Source organism: Acanthaster planci, linkage group LG04 (assembly GCF_054643075.1).
Source record: "Acanthaster planci isolate LZ-2023a linkage group LG04, COTS_SCS, whole genome shotgun sequence".
NCBI classification, from domain to species: Eukaryota; Metazoa; Echinodermata; class Asteroidea; order Valvatida; family Acanthasteridae; genus Acanthaster; species Acanthaster planci.
The window spans coordinates 17,001,303-17,027,669 of NC_141780.1; the positions used below are offsets into that span (position 1 = coordinate 17,001,303).

General features: G+C 41.3%; 1 protein-coding gene across 2 annotated transcripts; it reads right to left on the reverse strand.

The window, feature by feature from the left end:
• Positions 1 to 174: 174 nt before the first annotated feature.
• Positions 175 to 22,921, reverse strand: LOC110974039 (ATP-binding cassette sub-family C member 8-like). Of its 2 annotated transcripts, XM_022225346.2 has the most exons (32): positions 22,538 to 22,921; positions 21,151 to 21,843; positions 20,527 to 20,805; positions 19,620 to 19,805; positions 18,879 to 19,034; positions 17,923 to 18,078; positions 17,232 to 17,366; positions 16,674 to 16,836; positions 16,251 to 16,291; positions 15,585 to 15,743; positions 15,048 to 15,143; positions 14,285 to 14,494; positions 13,848 to 13,926; positions 13,413 to 13,518; positions 13,077 to 13,175; positions 12,340 to 12,505; positions 11,944 to 12,081; positions 10,894 to 11,116; positions 9,595 to 9,809; positions 8,196 to 8,359; positions 7,706 to 7,775; positions 7,218 to 7,375; positions 6,808 to 6,900; positions 5,995 to 6,097; positions 5,499 to 5,612; positions 4,764 to 5,003; positions 4,112 to 4,190; positions 3,732 to 3,840; positions 3,353 to 3,456; positions 2,923 to 3,056; positions 2,104 to 2,166; positions 175 to 1,931 (listed from the first exon to the last, which is right to left on the reverse strand). In XM_022225346.2, the coding sequence occupies exons 2-32, from the start codon at positions 21,823 to 21,825 to the stop codon at positions 1,794 to 1,796; spliced, it is 4,851 nt and encodes a 1,616-aa protein (XP_022081038.2). In that variant the 5' UTR covers positions 21,826 to 21,843; positions 22,538 to 22,921; the 3' UTR covers positions 175 to 1,793. The 2 variants fall into 2 exon arrangements, with proteins under 2 accessions (XP_022081038.2, XP_022081039.2); XM_022225347.2 differs by lacking the exon at positions 2,104 to 2,166.
• Positions 22,922 to 26,367: the final 3,446 nt, after the last annotated feature.

Sequence of the window (26,367 nt, forward strand, 5' to 3'; positions counted from 1 at the left end):
ATGAAATGCTTTTGGAATTGTAAAATGAGAGAAAGCCCCAAATTTTTGGCCCTTGGATTATAACATCTTTACCAGGGATATTTTATCAGAAAGAGCATTCATGATGTTTTACGACCAGTTCATGTACATCGAAGAGCACTGCCAATACAAGATTCTGCTTAAAGCAAGGAAATGTTTAGGTCCCAATCATTTGTTTATTTGCATTCATGATAACACAAGGTTCCCGTTAAGGTAATCTGTAAAGTCCAAAGGAGCTCCTATTTATGAAGTTCAACTGCACAATGTTCATGAGTGCAGTGATACGAAAAATTCAAAGAGGCAATGGACGGAATGTTTCATTCATGATGCAATATAACATTACATCGGTCAACAACCTCTACAAAAAATCCCTCTGCCTAAATTCCTACAGAACTTCTTTTTATCATACAAAACAAATGGATGAAGATAGCAAGAAAACAGTCGACAACTGCCATGCAAATATATTCAGCATAGCATGAAACATCTTCCAAAATGGTTTGTCAGCTGTCTTGAATGCTGTTTTCTCATTGGCCCAGAATGATCATGTGACAGCAACAACTGCATGTCACGCTCACTATTAACCATTGCATCAACCAGTGTTGTATGATGCCATGAGCATGCACCCGCCTCTGCACTTTACAAGGACAACTAATTGCTTATGTTCAAAGATTCCTTTGTTGCCCCTACGTTCTGTACAAGCGAAAAACATCAAGACCACGACCGCTGTAATATGAGATGTAACATTTCAAAAAACCAAAGGGACGCATCCTTGGGCGCTGCATATAGAATGCTAATTGGATTTTTGGGGGGCAACAACTTCAATATTTATTGACTCTACCGCCCTCCATACAAACACCCCTAGGAACAGTACAGTTACCACATAAATCTAAACAATCAGATTTGATTTTCCTTCGATTACCACGTAACATTCATTGTGTTTCAAATTTCAATGGTAGCTCAAGATTTTCACAAAGCATCAATTTATGAAAACAAGATAAAACTTCTGCTTTTCTCACGGAAAAAGTAGATCATATATATTTCTATGATCTTTATAACAAAGTATTTGCCTCAAATGAACAATAGCCATTTCTTTTACTCGGCTGTAATAAAACAAGTTTAAATATTTAACATATCAAGGCAATCATCAAATCCCAATAAATACAATTTCTGCCTTTTGAAATCCGCCCAAACTTTTATGGTTTGGAAGCAGAGATATTTTTACTACATGGCTAAATTACTGCTCCTGGAAAAAAAAAACTCAGCTTTCTGAGTCTTCAAAACTCCTTCAAAATTCAAAATTTTTTTTCATTCACATCAATTCTCAGCTTCTTACCCAGCTCCTCTCCCAACAGATCACAACCTAGCAATCCTAACTGATGATTGAGCCTGTTCAATATTCAAACTGTGCAAGCTCGCAAAAGAAGCATGTCAGAGGTCATTCAAACACAACAATACGCATGCTGTGAGCTGCACAAGCACTGACCAAGGATGAGCTTGCGTGCTTCCGTCTCAAATCATCTTGTCTGTTTTGAAGTACAGAGGAAAAAAATTTGGCAAAAAAAGGAAAGTGTTGGTTAAACAAAAAAACGAATAGTTATTGAAGAGGAATTTTTGAACGTGGATATTATACTGCGCACTGGCAAAAACAAAACTACTTTGTGACAAACTCAAGCACAATATCTATCTTCAAGTCGCATTTAAATACTGTGATCCTTTTTCCTCAAAAATAGAACGATGAGAACACTCTAGTGTTCCAACTCACTGTGCTCGACTCACTACTCATTCCCTCTCGCCAATGAAGCAAACACACTATCCTCTTTGCCTATTAAGTTCATTGGTGAGTCATTCTCGACGATCTTGCCGTTACTCAGAACCAGGACCGTGTCAAAGTTCATAATGGTGGAAATGCGATGCTGAAACAGAAAGAGAATTTTCATTATCAACTAAATCCCGAAAGCAGTTTTTATAAAGAACTGTAGAAAGATACAACTGATAACAAATATGCAAAAAAAAGCAACAAATACATAAAAGGCTATTATCGAGCAATACAATTTGAAATAATTTCGTTAAGGAGCAATGACGTACAGCAATGGTTAAGATGGTGCGATCGGCAAAGGTAGTTGCTACCACTTCCTGCAAAATCTTGTCCTGGGGGGAAAAAGTAACAATTACCAAATGGGAAAGATTCCTGAGAATGACTAAGCTGAGGTACTTTTGAAGTCATTAACCCTAACCCTCCTCAATCCTTCACCTGTTGGAGGACTGAGGGGGGTTAGGGTTAACTTCTGCTACTACGTAACCCTGTAGGGAACAGGGATTTTTAGTCGTCTCTCTTGGCTAAGGGTGCAGTAGAAATGTCTCAATTTGGTGGGTATTCCACAAGTGTTCTATACTGACTTCATCCGTAGGCTAGAGATCCTGAATTCAATCGGTTACATGAACAATTCACAGAAGTATTTCTTACATCTGTTCGGAGAACTGTTGACTGCTATGTTTTTCATTTTGCCAATGCTCTGAAAGAAAGCGTAATCTGCTCCAGTGAGTAATGTATGCCAGATCCTCGCGCTAAAACACAGTTACCACTTTTACCCACTTTGCAAAGACCATTTATATTTTGTGCTCCTGTATGGCATAGGGGATGTATCTTTTGTCAGAATTATAATTGAATGATCATCACTTTGGGAGTTAATTTTAATTTAATTTCTTCGAGGAGAAATATTTCATCTTGAGTATATGTATTCCACATGACTCGGCACAAAAAATGACAACGGACAAAGACACGCAAGGCTAGAACTCCAAAGAAGGAAAAAGAGACCAGAATTTATAGAAGACCAAATTTCGTATGACATATCAGCAAGATCGAACTTGATCAGCAGATCCGACATTCACCAAGAGCCCCCTTACTGTGTCAATGTCCATGGAAGCCGTGGCCTCATCCATGACCAGGATGCGAGATTTTCTCAAAAAAGCACGGGCCAAGCAGAACAGCTGACGTTCCCCACCACTGAAATTCTCACCTCCCCCTACCACCTCAGAATCTGGATGAAAAAGAGCGACAAAATGATACATTGTTAGTGTTGACCAGAACAAAACTGGAGTACATGAACTAAACTGTATTTGACAGGGCAACACGCTAAAGACTAATATTCACAACCAGTCAAGAGGGTAGAAGAGGCAAGAAACAAGCGAGCTTGCTCCAGCCAGACTCATTTCCTCAACTTAATCTCTGTGCGAGCCTTTATATTTCACCCAAACCATGCATCTTTTCCATCAACTTACAACAAAGTCTACACTTTAGAGAAAAGTGGAAATGGAACAACGCATGCCTCCTCACCTAAGCCTTTTGGCAGACTGGACACCACTTGTTTGAGTTGAGCAATCTCCAAGGAGTCCCACAGCTCGATGTCTGTGCACTGCCTTTCCGGGTCCAAGTTTCTCCTGGGTAGAAACAAAATGAAAAGAATGCAGACACACTTTGCAGAACTAGATGAAGAGAGATGAAAATAAGCCAGCCATCTCCTCTGTTGCATTTTCTCATTAGCAGATATTGCCAGCTAAAAATATTTTCTTCCTGGAAATCGTAAAGATTTCGACAACTGCAGACATTCACAAAGAGACTGTTATGGAAGACAGCACACACTTAACTCTGCATGTTTTTTTCTGCTGAAGAAAAATGAAATTAATTTGCATGAAGTGTGAAAATCTTGCCTCACCTGATGGTGCCTGTGAAGAGTTCAGGATCTTGGGGTATGATTGACAGAGCTCGGCGTAGAACCTCCACCGGCACTGTGGTGATATCTACACCATCGATGAATATATGACCTGGGATGGACAGAGTTCCACAAGACTATACGTATACTCTCAGTGACTGGCAAATTCTCGGATAAAAATTTTGAGATAAGTCGTGACAGTAACATCAACGACTAATAGACAATGATAAATGGCGGCTTGCAAACATTTGAAGTTCAAACAATGACAATCAATTAGCTTGAGGCAAATTCTGAGGGTAATTTCCTAGGAAGCCTAGTTTTAGGCTTAGGAAGTGATGGTCAATGTAAAAGGGGAGTGGTTATGGAAAGGGGGTGATCCATACCTTGACAAATATCCAATATTCTGAAGAGAGACAATGCTAGGGATGTTTTTCCACTTCCAGTCTGGCCGCACAGAGCAACCTAATAGCAAGCATCACCCAAGCAACATATAAATCATTAAATATACGAATATGAATCTAAAATACCTGAACTTAGACTGTAAGACCAAAACTTATCACACAGTTGGACTACAGCCAATGGAATGAAACTCTCTTTGACTAGGCTCACAAATAGCAAAACATTTAACCTTATTCTTGGTGAGAAACTTCTCCCTAATTGTGTAAACACACAGTAATGAGACATTCTTTGTACTTAAAAATAGGATTCTTCAAGCCCCAAAGAATTAAAAACTTTCCTAAGGTCACCTTTAAACTCATGCTTGACTATGGCAGGCAATGCATGCAATGATCACATCTACTAGCCATAAGGTTATTATGTGTCATAGGCAAGTCATAGGAATACAGCCAGGGGCTTAAAAAAAGTCAAGCTCAACACGGGAATGGATGGAGGTTTCATCAGGAGTTAAGCCATGTCCGAAATGGGCATTTCTGTCAATGGCTACATATCTATAAGCAGGCTAATGGTGAAAATTGAAGTCACAGCCTCAAGGCAGTGTATATTCTGGCACAATTTTATAGGTTTAATGGCTGGCACCTTCTCGCCGGGGCGTAATTCCACATTCACCCCCTCCACCACTGCCTGCAGCTCCTTGGCGTATCGCAGTGACACGTTGCTGAACGTCACCCGCCCCTGATCTGGCCAGTCGGCCGGAGGGTCCGTTCCGTCGTACAGCTCATTGGCCAAGCTGCTATAGTGCTTAACCCGCTCAACTGAATTCATCTGAATTTCGCAGTCTGTGGTGTAACGCACCAACCAGTTCACCTGGCTTGATACCTGGTAACAAGCAAGGTCAGTATACATCATGGGCTATCAACATTGCGGTAGCGCCCTTTTGGAGAAAAGGAATTCTCCAACGTATCTTTTGAAATACGGGAAAGGTAAAATGCTGATTCTCAGTAAAATATTACCAAGGGAAAACTAGCAGTCACACGGTTGGTTTTGCCTCAATGAAATGTCCAATTTATTAAATGCTGCATTTTCGGGGAGCTGGGAAAATCTTGTGAGCTTTACTCGATCGGTAGGTACGATTCAACCCTGCAACGTCTTGTTTACCGCCTACCTCAAATCTAATAATAAAGGGTTTGACGTTCCACAATCAACAACAGTTGATGTTTAAAATCAAAGGTAAACAACTGGTGTACGACATTATAAATAACACCAGAGATAACAACATGGTATAGTCATGATAGGAAAGTGGAAGGATTGAGCATTTGACCTGTGTCTGCCATCTTGCAGATTGTGGGAGCTAGGAATCACTCTCTGACTTACCCGCAGGATGTATGTAATAGCCAAAGCAGCCAAGCTGGCATCTAGATTGCTGTATATTGCACCGCACATGGTACCAACACTTACAAACAACACCAACAGTGATCCAAGCATGTCCTGAAATGACACCGAAAATGGGGGAGGAGGTTCCATATTCCATAAAAGCATTTTGAAAACATAAATACTAGCCAACATGTGTTCTATCAGCCAAAGGTGTGCATTTTCAGGAAATCGAAGTCAATTCCAGTCTGCAAGGTCTGACATATATAGCTCATCTAGTCTCAAGACACATGCTATTCAAGTGATTTATGACAAAAGCCATTCGTCTGTCATTGTTCATCCCTTAAAAATGACCCTGTGTGTGGATCGATCTGGCCTCTATATTTAACGGTCCAATGTGAAATGTCTACTCCTCTACGACAGATATGTTGACAGGCTTGGCAAACAAAATAGCACATATAAGGACTATGAAATATAGCTTGGCAGAAATCCTCTTTACCATTCTGACTCTAACCCAGCGATAGGTACACCATAGGTAGGTGAATGCCGTAGCATTGATTGTCACTCTTTGCTGGACTATATCCAAGAAGCGCTTCTCAGCCCTGATCACACAAAAAATACATTGATTATTCACTCGTCTGCATAGTTTGCATACAAATACCAATTCTGTTTGTCTCTATGCATGCACTTTGCGCCAGCTTTGAGTTTACAGTAAATTTTGCAGTTGTGTGTTTTGCTTTTAGCGTAAATATAGCGCATTGCATTTAGTTAAAGTAGAGCATTACACGGGGTTTGACATGAATCGTGCAATACACTGCTATGTCACACTGTTTGTTGCCACGGATCGACCAATCAGAATAGAGAATTCAAGTTTGCTGGAAGATAATTGTAAAGAGCACAACTTACAATTAACACATGATTATATATTTATGCACACACTGTTCCCTTATTCAAAATTCAGGAGTAAAATATTTAGCACTGTCTTTTTCATGCACAATTAATTAATGGCTGTGACAAAACTCCGAAAGTTAGAAGATATGATCTTAGTCTTGATTCGTCATGATGACTGTACATTTAAGATGATCAACTAATCAAAGGTTATGCGTTAACACATCCTCAGAGGGCAAGAGTTTTGTATCACTGGGATAGGCTCGAGTAAACCTTTTGTGCACTTGCATTTAAATGTAACAAAAAACAGCCTCTTTGAGACACCATGGAGATGTTAGTAATGCACAACCTCTATTGGCCAGTCTTTTTGTTAGATGTGAACATGAGACTGAACAATACAATGATTATTTGATAAAAGTCTGACCTGTAAGCCCTAATGGTGGAAAGTCCATCAAATGACTCAGTGAAATGAGCCACAATGGGAGATTTGGAGATATTCTGTAGACGTTTCAGCTCTCTGGGGGAGGAAAGATGACATGAAAATGACTGAACCTCCTCAAAACTGACAAGATTTGCCAAAGTTGTATGAACTAAATTTTCCCATTTAGCCATCTTGGCTGAACAGTTGCAACCTGTTCAAAAGATGCACTCCTTTTCACTCTTCATCCTCTGTTAGGAACTGACTTGTTTCAAACGGAAGCACTCAAACGTTTCAAAACACATTCAATGTAAATTCTCTCTGTTTTCGTGTCATGATTGGTCAACAGAATTCTTTCTTCAGAACAATTAAAAAAACCAGGTTGATTGCAAAAGATAATTCTCGCAAGTACAGACCTTGCACTTGCGATGAAGTATTTCTGCAACCCAAGGTAGCCCAGCAAGACGGGTAAGAAGGCAACAGCAAACAGGGGCATGACGATGATGTTGATGAGGAAAGCCGCAATGCAGGACAAAAGATAGAAGAGAACGTTGTCGGCTGTCTCTATGACGTCCTGAGGGAGGTTGACAAGGTATGGTTGTAGTAAACTTGCAGCAGACACAAATTGCATGACAATGGCAAATTTGACAAAGTCTTTACATCTGCAGTCGACGTCTTAAAGTCAACTTAAAAAGTATAATGAAGCAAATTATTCCAAAATAGAAATGATTCTAATTCCTGGGCAGATGCATGGCTGACTGTGCAATTTTACAACCACTTACACGGTACAAGGTGCACTGTTTTCCCTCAATGGATACAGGAATTGTTATGATTTACAAAGCTGATGCTGGTTATTTTATGAAAAAGAAATCCGGCTTGTAAATTTGGAATGTACAAATCTCACCCTATCAATGACGGCAGTGTCACAGGAAAACCTGTTCAGGATTCTGCCCACCGGTGTGGTATCAAAGAATCTACGAAAACAACTCAGAAATTCAGTCACAATTTATTTCTTATATGGTAGACAGAAACAAAATGTTCATATAAGCAAACTGTATTTAACACAAGAAAAAAGCGTATAGATTTGGTGAGCATCACTGGCAAATACACATAGCCTTCTCCACACTATCAGAGCAACGTCTCCGGTAACCGAGATGCTTTGACCAATTGATTGATCGATCAGCAGGTATTTGTTGAATCCATCTATAAAATGATCAACATATACGCAAAACCATGTCAGCACTTGCCACTTTGAACATGCTTCTCATTGTTTAAGGGAGTATCAGCCAATCCCGGCAATTAGGCAACAGAGCTCTCTCAATATCTATAAAGGTCAATCTGTGATTTCTGACAAATTTGACCAGTGACTTGAACAAACTCATCAACAAACTGACCTCATCGGTGCCTTGGTAATGTTGTTCAGCATGCCAGCATGGAGATGTTTAGCAGCCACCACAATGGCATAGACGAGGCTCGCATTGGCCACGCTGGCTGCCAAGATACAACCAATGACGATGACCGTGTAGCCTAGCAGGTAGGGAAGGGTCACCGACTCCGCCTGAAACAAAAGGCAGAGTTTTCTCAGAGTCAATCATTCTTTTACACAAAAAAAACCTGTTAAATTTGAACACAAATTGTGGCTATAAATATGGCCCATGTACAGTTTAAGTGCCCCTCAGAAGCATGACATTCAGCAAACATGAAGGGGTAAAGACAAGCTGCAAGTACACCAAACTACCAAATTCTCTTTCAGCAACCTCCAGCCAAAAGTTTACCTTTGTTTCTTTTAGCTGAACAGCCGCATTGCCAGAACATTTGCTGCTCCATAAAGTCAAAGTACAATGCAGACGGGTCACATGGGGTACTAATAAGCCTTTTGTGAGTTAAATCTGAATAAAATCTGGTACACCGTATTATCTGACTGCAGATAAAACAATTTAAATTCCCCAGATTAAAGACTAATCAGCCTTTTGTGAGTTAAATCTGAATAAAATCTGGTATACCGTATTATCTGACTGCAGATAAAACAATTTAAATTCCCCAGATTAAAGACTAATCAGCCTTTTGTGAGTTAAATCTGAATAGAATCTTGTACACCGTATTATCTGACTGCAGATAAAACATAATTTTAAATTCCCCAGATTAAAGACACCATTGCTATATATACCTTGTGATTCGGGGCAAGCTTTTGCATAGCGATCACCATCTCTGGAATGGACTGGCTCCTTTGTGCCCTTCTTATCCATTGAAAACAGTGTATTGGTGCAAGGTGTCATTATGTATCTAGGCAAAAGCTTGCCCCCCGGCAATCACGAGGAACAGCAACAGGGAACAGGGAGAAATTTAAATTTATGTTCACGTGAATTCAAAAAGCCCAAAGAAATTCACAAAAGGCTTATTAATAAAGGCTTTGTGTTAATCTACCTTGTATTGAAAATAGTCAATAATGTCAACTCATAAAGGCCAGTGAACCACAGTGAATTAAGTAAGGAAACAGAATAGTGTGACTACAAATATAGTTATCACTTGCATTTTGTTACAAAAAAATCCCTGAATGCCACCTAACAAATGAGTTCGCACCTCAGTTGCATGCTCCTTCATGTATCAATAAAATGACTGTAATGTTTACGAGTCAAACAGTAAGTCGGCATTCTGTGGCAACAACTTCTGGGCACTTTGGAGAGCAATGCGTCTTGAACCTACTATATGCAGTCAGCCACTTCCAAGGTATGCCAAGGATTTCAGACGCAGGAACATTTGAGAAGGTCAGTGTATGTTGGCAAAGCAGCTCACCTCCAGACCAGTCTCCTTGGCCTGCAAGCCAGCCATTGACCAGCTGGACAGCCAGAAGTTGCCGCTCATTTTAAGTGACTCTCTCATCAGGTATGTTGCTACGATCAGAGCCATAGCTCTGAGTCCCATTGCTCGCAGGTAGTACAGGTACACCTTGTAAGACACTGGGCCAATCTCACGGTCTTCCGCTTGGGTTAGAGACCCATCTTTGGCTCCTTGACGAAAGCAAATAAACACCTTTTAGTGCTAAGATTGAAGGCATCTCATTCAGGAAAAAAGAGTTTGAAATAGGATGGCCTAATGGAAGTGACTTTTATGAACAACCCCAGAACTTTAAGCACATGCGTTTAAACGTGTGTACGTAAGGGCTATACTTAACCCTAACCCCCTAGGGTGTATGTAAAATCGTATTGAAATTGGAGGATGTGGGAGTCTTAGGGTTAAGTTGTGTATTAGTAACGAGGGCATGATTGTTTACAATAAACTAACAACAAGTGTGAGGTGCTTACTGTTTTCCAAGAATCGGTTACTCTCATTCTCCATTTCATACACTTGATTTTCATCTCAAGTCACCAATTGAATGATTAATTGCAACCAATATAATTTATGCTGACTGAAGAGTGCCGATAAAAGCATTACAAGCCTGGGAACAGCGCTAGCATCTGTCTTGCTTAATGCCATAAACATAAATACTCCATTAGTTATTTGTCATCGTCCCATTGGCACTTATTAAAACTCTTTCACTATACATTTTGAACACATTAGCCCAGTCTATACAACGGCAGGCAACTGTGATAAGCGTCTTATGGCCCGAGGACAAAACTACAAATTATAAATCCGCTGAATTCCAATCAGGAATAAAATCAGCAGGAATGCCTCAAAGTCCATGCAGAAATAACTTTTCATACACATTATTGTGGATCCACATACAAAGACATTTTCAGAGTTAAATGGTTGCACTTTCCCTAAGTGTTGCACTTGAGTCTTTCAAGTTCAACTACACAAGTCAGAAACAAGTCTGGTGTCAAGTAAAAGCATAAACTATGACAACAGCATGCCTTTGTCACAATTATCCACTGAATATCTTGTAACTTGATCTGCGAAAATCTTATGACTTGATCAGAGAATATCTTAAGACCTTATCAGCGAATATCTTATGATTTTATTAGACAGTATTTTGTGACTTGATCTGAGAAAATCTTGTAACCTGATCCGAGACTGGTGATGGACTTATTGCAGGATTGGTTCTTGTATCACCACCTGCATCATTAATGAGTGAGTATATCTTCATCCTCTGACCTGGCTTCCTCCTGTCTTCCCCCTCCATCATCTGCATGGAGACCTGCTTGAGCAGGTTCTGCCTCTCCTCTCTCATCGTCTCTGATTCCACCTCCGACTCCGTCTCGGACTCACTGACCAGATGTACGGCCCTCTTCCAGCGGCAGTAAAGCTCGGGGTCCAGGCGGGCAATCTCCTGCCTGGACCCCTGCCTGCTGATCTTACCGTCCTTCATCACTATGATCTATGAGAAAAGTCATGTTCCTCTCATTACCGTCCTGAGGGCAAGTTCAATTAGCAACATTTTGTTAGCCATTTGTCAATTTTGCCCGATATCCAGTATATATTCCATGCATAGGTTGCCGGTCAAAACTGACCATTGGCTGACAATTTGTCACTTATCAAACTTGCCCCTGCTAGGGCGCCTTTTATGAGCAAGATAGAGCGTTCGGTGTTATCATGATTTTTTCCTTACATTTATTCCAGTTGATTAAAAATCTGACAAAAGTAATACACTGCTGTTTGAGAAAGCGTGAGAATCTCTGGAAGAGGAGTGGACAAACTGGGGGTGTGCTACGACAAGGAAAGACAATGAAATCTGCACTACAACATTCTCTGTTGCACTCCAATCAGCCACGCCACTTTTTATGGCTGTTTAAATTATGCAGTTAGTGACATGCCATTAATAAAATACTGATAACGAGGCATTTAAATTTAAGTTTCATATTCATGACTTTTAATGATACAAATTGTTTTCCTCAGAAACAGTTGCACGCAATGTATTTCTGCAATTTCTTCAAAATGTGTGGTACACACATCCAAGACTACAATCTTCAATAAATCTGACAACTGGGAAAGAAATCCCATATTCACTTTCTTCCAATTTTTCTCCACTTAACATGCTTAAGCCTATTCCCGGCGTTGTCTCATTTTGCCAGGATGCCTGAAAAACGACATCAAGGAAACTGAGCAATGAGCTACCAGCCTAGAGACCAGAGATGACTGTGAATTACATTCAAAGCAGAGCAGGAATAACTGGATAAACTGTTAGTTTTCATTTGTTGCTCTTACGTGATCGGCTTTCTGCAGGCACTGCAGATGATGTGTAATGAGAATGACCGTCTGACGAGATCTCCGCATCATTCTCACGATGCCTTCCTCAAACACTTGGGCGCTGATGCGCATGTCAAGAGCCGACAGAACATCATCCTATCAAAATAAAAATTTGCTCATCCACCAGCACCTTTTAAGTGCTTAACAAGGTGTTGATGCATACTTCATAGAACTCAGAATGGTACTTGTGTTGTTCTCAGGGCGAGTAGATTTCTGGGTAACTCAGCACATCAGAAGTACTACAATTTCTGAGAGCACTTTTCATGGTTTTTTTAAAACCCCTCAAAAATACACCCTTATTATTTTCTTGTTGAGTAGCCATGAGGGTCAAAATCATTTCGTGACTATACTCACCATGACCGCAATGCTGCGCTCCGAGTAAATGGCCCTGGCGATACTGACTCGCTGCTTCTGTCCACCGCTCAAGTTGAGTCCCTTCTCACCAATCTCGGTCAGGTCCCCTGCTGGGAGGATCTCAATGTCTGCCTGCAGGGCACAGGCCTTGATAACCTTCTGATACCTAGAGAAGAAACAGGGTAACAGACTGTATTAGGCATTGGGAAGGTCTCTAACATGCAGGAAAGTAGCAATTTAGAATAATGATGAGACAGACTTTTTAAAGAGGAATCTTAATTTTTGCAGAAAATAATGTTAAGCACTGCGCCCAATTTCATGGCACTTATGAATGTTTAGCAGAAAGGGATATCAATGGTAGCAGAAAAACTGAGCTAACATTAACCTGTCCTGTCGGTGCAACAAGGTCGTAAAAATCAGTTGTTTTGTACATGAGATACGACCTTGTTGCTCTAACGTGACCAACTTTATGACACAGACACAGTGAATTAACTACAATGGGGCACATGCCCTGAAGTCTGTGCCCCCTCAATATCCCCCTTCCCTGAAAATTTCACAACATACAAGCCACTGTTTACTCACTTTCAGAGCCCCCTTGAAAAAATGCTATACATCCCATCATGCACCCTTGGAAATTTCACCCAAGTTGCACCACTGGGTAGAAATGTCTAACATCTGTGCGTATGAAGTACAGACTACACTGATACTGTATTTTGACAGAAGCAATATCCATTTACCTCTTGGCATGGTAGGGTTGACCAAACAAAATGTTATCCCGCAGTGAGCCATTGATAAGCCAGGGTCTTTGGGCAGCAAAGGCGATGGTATTCTTCTTTCTAGAATGAAAACAGAAATCAGTCTGCAGAACTGAAATGCCTGGAATTAAGGGCTGCAGACTATCAACATTTTCAATTTTTTGGGACACAAGAATGAATTTTTGTAAAACATTCCATTTTCATACACATTTTCACTTTGAAACCCTCATCACTCAGAACAGCATGACAGCTGTTAAAGGCCTCGAGATTTAACTTCAATTGCAATTTAATTTTTAATAGAGACAGAAATGTCCTCACTTTCTGAATTTGACACTTCCAGATAGCGTCCTCATTTCTCCCAAGATGGCTTGGCCAAGAGAGGACTTCCCACCTCCTAGAGGGCCGATGATCACTGTCAACTTTCCTGTCAACAAACATATCAATAAAGATTAGTTGTACACGTATACTCTACACTTATCATCTTTGGCACTCATTCCGCTGAAATAATAAGTATGTTTCTGAAATTATAGCTACAATCACAATTAACAACTTTAAATGACTTTTTATGTTTGCATATGAAATACACACAAAAAAGTGAACAAAATTCTTCATAGAAAAATTGAACTTTCACACACAGTACCGCATTAGCAATATGAATTAACAAAAACAAAGTAAACTTTAAAATTGAGCAAACGGAAATGAAATTGGTTTGCCCGAAGTCCTTCCGGAAATCAACACATCTGAAATATTTACCTGCCGGAATCTCAACATTGATGTCAGAGATAACTGGCACATTGCTGTCAAAATCCCAGGAAAAACTGCCACTGTCTATCTACAGCGGGAGAAAACCAGCAAGACAACGCAGAGTCAGTAACAGTATATTTTCTAAGGCATCAAAATTATCCTTGACCATGCTCCACGTGAGAAAGTGCAGCAGCTTTGTAAATCAAAAGAAGCAGCATAAATTTATCGCCATGAGACCATGGGAGCATGTCCCGTGAACCTATTACTGATGAATCTTATTGAGGTGGTTGGCAGCTTCAGATTCTGGTGTGGATTGGCCTCTGGAATAGTGGACCTCTTGGTTCTTTCAACATGAAGCAGGCTTTCCACTTTGGCAAATGCTACATATTATTACATTTCCAGCCAACGTCGGATTAAGTTTGAGATTAGAGTATGTTTCTTGTTACCTTGACGGCCACGTTGCTGGGCAACCCATCAAGGTTATTCCTCCTGTTATCACTGTCTTCACTCGGAGACGTGGAGGATGGAGAGGAACTGGGGGTGTTGTCCTTCAGGAGGGGCGGGGGTGTGGCTGGTAACAGCTCACCACTGTCACTCTCGCGGCGCTTGCGGGTCAGAAATCGTCTGCTGCGTTTGGTGATCACATCCTCAAATGTCTGCCAAGGGGTTTTAAAAATAGTTCCCTAGAACGATGTCATCCATGCACAGGACAACCCTAGTTTAGAGTCTGTAGTATATATGGTATTTCTTGTGACACTTTTTCATCTTGCATACTCTTTGCTTTTGTCATTTTGCGAGATGACCATCCACCAGAACCAAGAAAGCTAACATTTTTGGAATCTTCTTGTTTTTAACAACATACGAGGGGGAATTGCAATTTGTTTGATATCTTTCTCTCAAAGTTCAGGTACGGAGCTTTAAAAAAACACAAACAAAAAATATTTTAGGCATTTTCACTTAAACAAAGCAAACATTCCCAAATTGGTTTGGTTAAAGACAGATTCTGGACAGGTGCGATCCCTGAAAACTGAACATATGACTGAAGTTTCTTGTTAAATATCAATTAAACTGTCAAGGTATTTACAAACCATTTGAAAACTCAATTTCAATATAGTCAACTATTCTTGGAGGAAATGGAAAAGACTAAAGGTTAATCAAGTAGTTGAGGCATTAGATGTTCTGTATATCTAAGATGATGTGATGACTCACATTTGATTCTTCATACACAGGAGACAGTGGTGCTCTTGCATCATCATCTGATCCATCTTGACATCTCTTCTCAACTTCAGGAGTGGACAAAAAGTCCTGGGACAAGAAAACAGCTAGTTTCAAGAACTTGCAAATATGCTTCTTGTGCACAATGTTTTGACAAGTCTACCAGAAAACTTATTTTGAAAGTGGATCATTCCAGCCATGTACGTGATATGCAAATTAAACATATAAAATAGAAATCTTGAAGTTTTGATATACGACAGCCAAAGGGGACTCAAGAACTGGCAAGACCACACTTGTCAATGAAGTAATTACAGGTTTATTACAATGCAAAAATTAGAACAAACATGTCAGAAGAAATTTGAGCTCTGCAGAAGTGTGAAACTGAGTGGCTTTTGGAGTGGTGAAAATCTGGGAAAATTATCTTGTGACCTCCAAGCCATTATCTTTCAATCTGTGATGGAGAAAAATGAGCGATTGTTTAAGAAAAACTGGTTCAGTCCAAATATTACATTTTCTCATTCTGATACTGACCTGCAACCTCCTTGAACTAATCAAAGCATTGACGTAGGATGCCAACGCCAATGGGAAATTGGAGATAACGGTCATGGCGATATTGAAGAGGGTAAAGGATGCAAAGGTCACATCGGGGGTCAAGGGCTCCCCACTCAAGATTGTGTATGAGCCAAACGCCTGCAAACAATGACCAACATAAATTGCCATCATGCTGTGAGAATACAACTTGATGTCCAACTTTTAAGTTTGTTGAGAAAATAAACCTAAAGAATGGAATCTAACACCAAAATGCCCCAGCCCAACAAACATTTGCAATTTTTATCATAATGTGATAGATGGGCTACGGTTATAGGGCTGTGTTCGAATTAAATGGCCGAGTCTTGAATTACATGAGTCTATAGATATGGCAGTGGCTGCAGCCACTTCTAATGAATTGTATGTAATTTCAAGCCACAACCATGTGATTCCGACAAGCCTTACAAGTTTTTAATTTTGAATAATAATTTCAAAGAAGGATTTAAAATGTTCGTCAATCTAAGAGCCCATGTGTGTGCAAGCGTGTGCATGTCACTTCTTCTACTCTGCCATTGATTGTTGAACACAATGGAAGTACAAGTAGTTGGCAATCAGGCTGCATATGTGACAAAACCAAAATATGTTCTGTACAAATGACTTATTACTTACCGTCAAAGTAACGAAGAGGGGTAAAATATATGTCAGGAGATCTGTTACGTAAGAAGGGTAAAGACCAATCAATATAATACTATTGTTCCAAAAACACAGGTGTCGGTTGCTCAGCAAACTGTAATTGGATGAATGGTATGGGTGATAGTTCAGAAAAACAAACAGGTGCCCAAAAACTTGCAACAAGTGCTAAAGAAAGTGACAGAGGCGCAAACATGAAAAATGGGAATAATGTAAATTTCTCAATTTTTGATTGAGATCAGGTTTTCACTAAAGCTAGCCTGACACAGGGCACTTGCTCCAACCTTAGACCAGTTGCATGTCAATGAGACAGAGCCTGAAATTTGTTAAGGATCCGAAGAGAGAGTCCATGGTATGATGTGGATATTATACTCAAAAGTTAACAAACTTGGATCTCTGTACCTGACGTAGCGAGTAGGATGTTGATCTTGAGTATTTCCCACAATTCCCTGGTCCTGACCTTGTTGACCGACCGACAGTGGAGTTTCTCCCAGCCATAGAGTTTGAGCAGTTTGATCCCCTGGAACATCTCGTTGCATTTCTTAAGACGCTCGTCTGAAAAAAGCTTCCATGACAGGAAATACACATGAATCAATTTAGCCTCAGAATTTTCAAGTTTCACCGCAGGGGCCAAAGTCCTTGGGGTAAAAAATGAAAGTTTCTAACACACTTCCATAACTGAAACATCTTTCCAGGACCCCTTCGGGAGAACTGTTCTCAGATAACTGATAGCAACACCCTGGTAAATTAAACAGATATATAGATAGATATTTCTGCCCTGACAGATGCCAACCTACAAGCGAGCAGCGACAAAGTATCTTGCCAGAATCCCAAAGATTTAACTTGAACAGATTCCGAGTTTAGTGTTACAGACAAGGCCACAACACTCCACAAACCCGGCAGGCATTCCCCAAATTTCCAATTAATCTCCTCGGTTCCCAAACAGCATTCCATTCTTACCATGACCCTCTTTTGTATCTGCGCAGTCAGGCAGGCTATCCTCAAATGAACGAAGAGAGTCACGGCCAGGAGCACTGCGCACAGCAGTGCTGAGGCCCCTATCTCCATGAACAGGAGAATCATGGTCAGTATTCCCTGTGAGAAACAGAAGTTGCAAAACCAGCTTTATGTGTAATATTAGACATTTGTTTGCAGTGTCTATGACTTTCTAAGAGCGATATTCCATGAAAAATGCAAAGCTTTATGGGGAATCTCAGTTATGACAAAGGATACATGTGGGTACACTGCACAGTCAATTCCTAAAAGCGCTCATGCCGAGATACTTTACTCCAATAATAAAGTTGTTGCTTTGTGTACATTCGGTTGTAAATTCATAATGTGCACCTGTGTGCTCCCTTCACAAGCATGAACCAGGGCAAGATTGGCAGGTTTGGCACAGGAAGTTGACAATCTAGATCCCACTCAACCAATTGTTCCTGGTTAACACTTCATGAGTACTACACGTGCACATTTAAATTGTGCCTAGATCCTTGTTGCATGTCTGGTATATGGCTAAAATTACCACTGAATGTAATTGCAAAGAGACCAGTGCGAATTCGGCTCTCACTCATGGATATTCATGAGGCATTGTAACATAAATTAGACAACACAAGTTTCTATATCTTTGGTTTCCAAAATTACATGGACTTACCAGTGTAGGCATGATCCAGGCCTGGTGCATTGACATGAAAAAATAATATATGTTACTGGCATCAACCGATACGTGGTTGGTGATCCGACCAACATTCACTGAGCCAGCACCATTGGAGGAAGTCCTCAAGCGGAGAGATTTTTCATACACAACAGTCTGTAACAAACAAAACACGGTGAGAACAGTTTACTTTAACGAGAGATAATGCACAGACACCATTTACACTTCGATTTCACACATTAAACGCAACACAGTTAATACAAAACATAAAAACAGACAATAAGATAGAGCAGGGTGCCCAGCAGAACATAACAGTTAAAAGAAAACTGTTGCCAAAAGGTGTACGTCTCCCAAGCTGCATGCTGCAGTATGCAGAAGTCATCCTCTTATGTTACAGAAGCATTTGACATTGTCAGTGCAACAAAGTTGGTTGTGAAGCATGCTGAAGCGACTGGACTTGGCATTCATACAGAGGAAAACGCCGTCTCAGGTTATGCACCATTCAAAAAATATGCCATAGGGCACTTGATTGCCCCCCACCCCCAGGGGGTACACCGCCAATTTTGAATAAATTGAAAGCATCAGGACAGTCATGTAACCAAAATAAACTTCTAGGCCACATCCAGAGTTGCACATATTTTTTTAAGTGAGGTAACAAAAGCTGATGAACTACGGCTTGTAAATAGGTTGTATATGCTTCAAATAGGGATTCCCTAGCCGGGAAAACATGTCCCCCCCACCGGCCCCTACTGTTACGCCACTGCACCAACATTTACGAAATGGTACTTACCTACCTTCCTTGGGTGGTGACTGGGGAAGAGTACTCATTTATGGATGAAAGTAATGGACAATAGCTTAGAACGAACTGCCCCAGTTGGCCTTATTACTGGACTCAAAACCCAAACAGGCCACTGATGAGGCGTGGAAGAACTTGTCGATATGACTGTGAACATTACCTGCACTGCACTGTAGGCATGCTGGGACAGAAAAACAGTCCACTGCCAGTATGTCGCCATGCACAGTGAGCGGATGATGGTGCCGATGAACATCAGACCAATCAGAACAAAGCCATTGGAGAAGTATTCTTGTACTGTTAGAAAATGAGGCTCTTCCTACGATTCAAGCAGGAGGTAAAATAGAAGTGAATTGATATATTTCCTTGTTTATTATAAAGAGGAAATGAAACAAAAAAGTACATTTTATTCAAAATTGGATTCTAACCCCATGTTCATGCAAAGTAGCCTAGTAACTGGGTGCCGAGGTCAGGAACCTGCTCCCAATTGTGGTCTCCATAACCACCTTTGAAACTTAATCCTAACAGTCCACAATCCTCCAAACAGGTCAAGGACTGTGGACTGTTCAGGTTTAAAGTAGTAACATCTCATAAATGAAAAAAAGACAAGTGTTAAAAGTTGTTTTGTAGGGAAATAATAAAATAAACACCATCCTCGCACCGATCATTAAGGCAAATTTCACATTTATGTGCAAAGACTGTTTTGAGTGAGTAATTTTAAGTGAGATGGAATTTGACAATATGGATGCATTTTTCACACACCATTTTTACTTTGAATTTTGGGATTGGGTGTCTTTTTGGGGGGTACATCGGTACCCATAATAGTGTACCCAGTTCCTGCACTACCCCTAACTGCATGCCACTGGATATCACCTAATTTGAGAAAGGTGGGCTTTGTGCGCACCTCTTGTCTCTTCTTGGTCTCATTCTCGGTAATGAATAAGACAATGCCACTAATGCAGAGTGGATTGATGAAGCGAGCTAATTCGGCTACCAGTCTGATCCCTCCGGTTGTCACGATGTCCCTCCAGTAAGCATGCATGCACACTCGCCACAACCGAAGAACCCGGCCAGTACACGCTGCCTTTGTCTAAATGGGTTCATATAAGACAATTGTAAGAAACAGGATTATTCTTTTGTACAACAGTCACATAATGTTCTGAAACTATCAGATCAAGATGTATTTTTTTGTGCCTATAGTTTTAAGACGAATATTCTATTTTGATATTGTCACCTAATTTAGGACCTCAAGATAAGCTTTCAGAAAGCCACATTTTTACTCCAAATTTAACCAAAATCAACAGGTACATAAGGGAACTCTACAGACACAAACTGAATAGCTCTTTATCACCACAACTGAAAAAGATTTATTCTCAAAGAAAATGGAACTCCACAACATCAACTAAATCTTGCAGTTATGAAACTTGCAAATTTGTAATCTTGCCACGACTTACAAGCACTGAATTCCTCTTGGCGACTCACTGGTACTTACTCTTCATACAAGGGTAATTCCAGAACTTTAGGGATCCAAAAGTGTGACATTTAGGTGCCTCTGGTACATCTTACCTTTGTTATTTGACATGGAAATATCACCAGAATTGATTTCAAACTATTACTATTTTTTGACAGGTAATTTGCATTTATTCTTTGCTCTAGGAAATTAGAAAATGTGCTCTGAACTTACAAAATAATGTCAGATGTGACAGGGACATAAAAAAAGGACCCCTAATTTCTGGAATTAGCCCCAAAGTTTGTCAAGCATGTCAACATTCACTTTCAAAATAATATCAACTCCTAAAAAATCAACTCACCCTTTCTTTCTCAAGCACTTTGGTGAATCTCTCGTGGTTGAATCGTGCTCCATGAATCTCAGGCAGAGATCCGAGGTCTTCCATCTCCAAGGGGCGCTGAAAACCTTTCTTCAGGAGTTCTCCCAGCCAGGAGAAAGTGATGCGAGAGAGTGTACTGCAGTGCTCATCCAGAAAGTGCATCTCAGGGTCAACGAGGTCTGAGGGCAGGGCTGAACAAGGGAGATGAGCATCCTTTTCCTGTGCTTTGGGACTGGCACTTGGTGACTTGCAGAAAAGAATCTGTGGTTGAAAGAGCAAATGATGGCAGAGTTGATACTTTGTATTCAAGTTTATAGAACTGACCAAAGTTATGCATTTACCACATCAAGTTTTTAAATACCTCTGCTTGTTTCCTCCCAAATGCACACAGCGTCTGATTTGACAGATCAATCTCTGTCCTGAAATTGACACAGTTGTCATATTCAGCACAAATTAAGGACTTTAATTATGCTGTTAGAATACAAGATGTTTAACGCTGTAAAATTTTGGAGAAAAACATACTATATTGCACCAGTCTCAGTGAAGGCTTTCCCCAGTGAAGCGTGATCCAAATTAATCTTATAGAGCTTAAAGTTGTTGACTTACCTTCAACCTTATGACATTGACTTCATTCAGAAATAGGAAGACATGCAGGGCTGTGGTGATGACAGTAAAATCAAAAGCTATAATGGTCAAACTGGCTAACTGGAGATATGCGAGGTGTAGCAGATAGAGTGCATTGGCGGCTACGGTTACCAACCAGTAGAGAACGAGCAGCCAGGCCATCCGAGGCCGTTGCCACACTTCCATTTGGTGGTTATACAAGATTGACATGATTGTAGCTAGTACCGCACAAGCATCTGGGAGGTACAAATGAGGCTGGATCGGCTTGGCTGGATGGTGGAGGAACGTGACTTCGGTTATCAAGCCTTCTAGCACACTGCCGATCAGAGTGACGATGAGGATAAATGTGCACACCCATCTCCTGTCATGGCCAGGATACTTCAGGAGGTATCTGGTCTTGTTGACCCCTTTCAGATTGGCGCAGCAGCGGATGCCGATGAGCACGAGGGGGAAGAAAATGATTGCAAGAGCATGGGGGATGGCAGTTGCAGAGTCAATCAGACAAGTGTTCAACAGAAGCTTCTGAAAGGAGTCTGAGAATTGGTCAGGGTTTGCCAGTAGCCTGTCACGCAGGACTTCAGTTTCAGAAGCATTAGCTCCACACATCCAGGACAGGAACTTCTTCTGAAAGTCTGCCAATGATTCTAATGATAACATTCTGAATGCTTTGTGCTCCTGGAATGTTTTGAAAACACAAGGCAAACAAAAGACAGAAAATGATATATCAGAATGAAGCACAAACAACAGGACTTTTCTACAGTCGGTGAAGGTATATAAATAAGTATGCGTGGATGGTTGCACTGTTTTTACTTCAATCGCACCCACTGGCGTAGTTAGGGGGCACAGGCCCCACCCCTGTAAGATCTCTTGCCCCTCCCCCCCCCCGGCCTGGCTACGTAGCTGAGTGGGCAAGGAGTGTAACTCCCGGGGAACTCTTTCCCCTTCCCCCAAAGAAGAGCCTCTTATTACAACAAATTACCAATTTGTTTCCCAATGGCAAGGTCAACACTTCAAATGACCACAAGTTAAGAATACCACATAATTATGTACAGAGTATACACTACGTACTGCCAACGCATTTGTCATAATTTTGATCTGTGTGTTATTTTTCAAACCATGGACAGCAAGGAAAGCTTGAGCTATACGGGTGCATTTCTTGTAGGAACTTTGATTGTATATTGTAAGGCCTATGGAGAACTTTGCACATTGAAGTTTGTTCTAACAAAAGGGATTTTTGACGGCAATCTCTGATGATATATGTGATGGCATTGCCAACGGGCAAACAGGCGTAGGCCTACGTTATGATAAACTCTAATGCTGTCTTCTGGCAATTTTTCTACATGCTGAAATTTAAAAAAAATCCGCTTACCGACAGTCAGAAGCCAGAACAACTTTGTCCTAGACTAGTAAATCACAACAACCATGAGGCACCACTATCAGGCACGTCCAACCATTGCCGACCGTGGAACGCTCAATCACACGGTCGGGCAGTGGCCGTCTTAGCACGTGGGCCTACATGTAGATGATGTGGTGCCGCACCCCACTGATTTCAGCGTGAAATCGCGAACCATCACCTGTAAATTCTCCAAACAAATCTTCAGTATAGACAGTGATAACTTTAGCATACCTTGAATATGCGTCTGAATGATTATTATGTAACCATGTGTCCTGAAATTCTCTTCAAAATGAGCGGCATTTCCCTATCTTATACGCTCACAACCGACGATCGTGTCACGCAGACCCATGGCCACGTGACTTGGAAAATGACGTCATTTTGTTACAACATCCGGGACGTTTTGAATTCAACACATAAATTCCTTAACTGGGGTACGGGTACTAATCATGGGCGTCAATCCCGGGATGGAGGGTATATACCCCCACACACACCCATGTACAAGCGCACCCACACACACCTTTTAGGGGTGGGCTATTAAATCACCACCACCCCCTTTTTGCGGTGAGAAAAAAAATAGGAGAATTGTTGAGAATTTGTCGGATTTTCCAACAACAAAAATGACAAATGTATTCGACGCCATTCATAAAGGGAGAACAAACAACCATTAATACGCAGTTTAAGGTTCTGTAAGAGTGTATTACATGTATATATGCATCTGCATCATGAACATCGTCCCCCTATCCCCCCCCCACACACACACAATCCCTCGCTGGCATATAACTCAGTCCCCCTAAGTTGGATTCAGCATAGTTTTACGCTCCTTTATTTATTTTGTGGAGGAGTCTCCCCAGAGAAAGAGAATCATTTCCCCTTTTTCTACACCGCGCACCGGAAACCTCATCTACAGTACGTTTCAGCGCCATGGACCGTGGACCGTCGTGGGGGGCGCTTGTCCCGCACCCCATCGAAAAATGAACAGGGAACAGGGGAAAGTTTGAGAAAGAAATGAAAAAAAAGCTGGAAATCACCAATTTGCTTTTGTTAAATTTATCCCGTGTCACTGCTTATCAATTCGTTGCTGATAAGTGTTTTCCCTTCTTAAATGCCCCCTCCCCCCAAAAAGTACTTTGCCCTCTCCCCCTTAGGAAAATTTCTGGTGACGCCTTTGGCAAGGTTTCAAAAGTAGAGACTAGATCCCACGGGGCGTTTCAAATTAGGCCGTCAGAAGGTCAAAGCAAAAGAAATCTGTTTTGTCTGACCTGCCGCAGGTCATGAAGGGTATTATTTTCAGGTTTCCACTACCAATAGCGAATAGAAACAAATCATTGAGGTAGATATGAAGCGATGAATGTTTGTGAATGTTGCAAAAGATAGCCTGAAAAGTGTTTATTATGAATACAAAATGAAGTAATTTTGAAAACTTGTTGTGCGTATGACTTAAACAGTCCAAAAGTCAGAATGCATCGAATTTACACTTCATGTTGTGTATACGATATTTAAGTAAATTTGCTTGGTGCTTGTTTTGTATAAAATTTATAACAGCCACACATTCCAAGAAAACATAACGAGCACGCTCCACGTTCATCTGCACACTTTCTATGCCCATGACCGCCTGTTAATTTGTCTAGCAAAAAATGCCATTATAGAAGCCCGATTTTACAATAACTATGAGGTTAAATACGTGATAGGTGATTCTTTATCATATAAACAGGTTGTGTAACTTTAACTGTTCCCGCAAGGACTATGATGTCGCGTATGCGGCCTGTCAACCGTCTTGCACAGCTTTTTTCATCAAGTGAGAGCAAGTTGAAATTCAAAGGCAGTCCTAAAATTAAAATAATCCAAGTCAACGCAACTGAGTTTGAATTTAATTAATTGTTCCGTCCGCATACGAAGCAAGGGGTGCTTTGTAGCATAGTAAGTGCCTAGAGTGTGTTCTAGATCTACGGTATTAAAAAGTGTAGTACAAAATACACCGTGTTATCTACGAAAAAAAGTGTAGTACAAAATACACCGTGTTAGTGTAGTGCCTCGCTGCAGTGGCGTGGCTGCGGTGGAATTTGGCGATACACACATTATTTCGGGGGACACCGAAGCGAATGAACAGCAGCTTGAGTACATTTCAAGATTTCAAATGATGGGTTCACCCGGGCCAATGACCTGTGCAGAAGGTGCTAGGGCCTCCCCGATCGTTACGCCACTGTCTTGTTGGTAATAGTATGCTGAAAAAATACTGATAAAATATTAAATTAAAAATTGGTTGCATCAGTTGTCTATCTTGTCTTCATTATGTTTGTAGACAGAACCAACAGATCTTCTGACTAGTCTGAACAGTGAGTTATAATAAAGATTTGCCGAATCGCCTTCGAAGAAAACCACGCCAGGCTTAAAATACACGTACTGGTTTTTGCCCGTGAGCAGTGGTAACTCTCCCGTCGATTCAACTCCAAGGCTGTTCTTTTCTTTGACTGGTTCATCTACCTTTCCACTTGGGATACCCTGACCCCGGGTAGACAAAGCTTCAGACGGTCTCCATGAAGCAATTCTGGCTGGCTGATTTAATCGTCCAGTCCCGCTTGTCTGAATGTCGCTGACGCTCTGCGATCGCCGCCTCGTAGTCCCAACGTCTTTTCCTTGCTCCTCTTTTTTGTCAGCTGGCTTGTTCACATCTTTCCTTTCGTTGGTAGCAGCGATAACAGTTGGGAAGCTAGGCACAGTGTTTGGTCTCCCGTAATCCACTGACACTGATCGGTCGAGTCGTTGGCGGGCTTTGGACATGGCGTTGCGGGTCTCAGCGATGTTCCTCAGAGATGCCTCCATAAAGGAATAATGAGACATACCGTCTGTGAATTCAGTAGGCTGTTTGACCAGACCACCCTCACCATCCTTGTCCGGTAATGCGCTTGCAGGGATCTGTCCCCCTCTGCAGTCTTGCTCAGATTCAACTTCATTTTCTTGCCGATTTATCTGCATTTCGTTTCTGTATTTTTTCGGATTGTTGTCTGGGCTATTTCGTCCATTTTCTGTAAATTTCGACAGGCTCTTTGTCTGTTGCATTTCACTCCCATTTGGACCGCCTTCACTGTTGCGTCTATCCATTCGTTGAATGTTTTCTGAAGGATCTCTCGATTTCGGCGGACTATGAGAGAAAACAGTGTTCAATTTTCGGCGAGCGTCATCTCCGTCAAGCGTCGCTGGTTGGATCAAAGCAGAACTGGGTTTGATGTCATCATGCTGTCTGATGACCGACGTGGGTGTTCCCGTAGCTGCATTCTCCAGTTTCCGAGGAAATTTGGCTTCATGCCGTCGTAGCATGCCTTTACCCCCCTCTTCGTGCGGAGTCATGGGCTTATGCGTCACGATAGTTGGATAGTAGACGACTCTGGGAGTGCGAGCTCCTACTAACGCAGTACCAGTGCAAGAGTCTACCCCTTCTTTCCCACCTCTCCGCGAATAATTCCACTTCCCATCAACTTGAACTCTCATCTGCGATGCTTTGAAGCCTGGCCGTGTCAGCCTAGGTTTGTTGCAAACCGGAACCCTTCCATGCGGGTTTTCATCGGAAGTGATTTCAGTCTGTGTCTTGATACTCCCAACAACAGGCATCACGTGATGGGTACTGTTGATATCACCACGAGGACTGGAATCTTTGACCTTAAAATCCACACCCTTGATGCCATTAGTCAAGACACGGCCATTGTCCACACGGGACTCACCCTGACGCAAATACTGCATGGCACCCAAGACAGTTTGAGTAACAAATTGAGAAAGGCTTCCAGAATATCGAGTCACATCCAATGCGT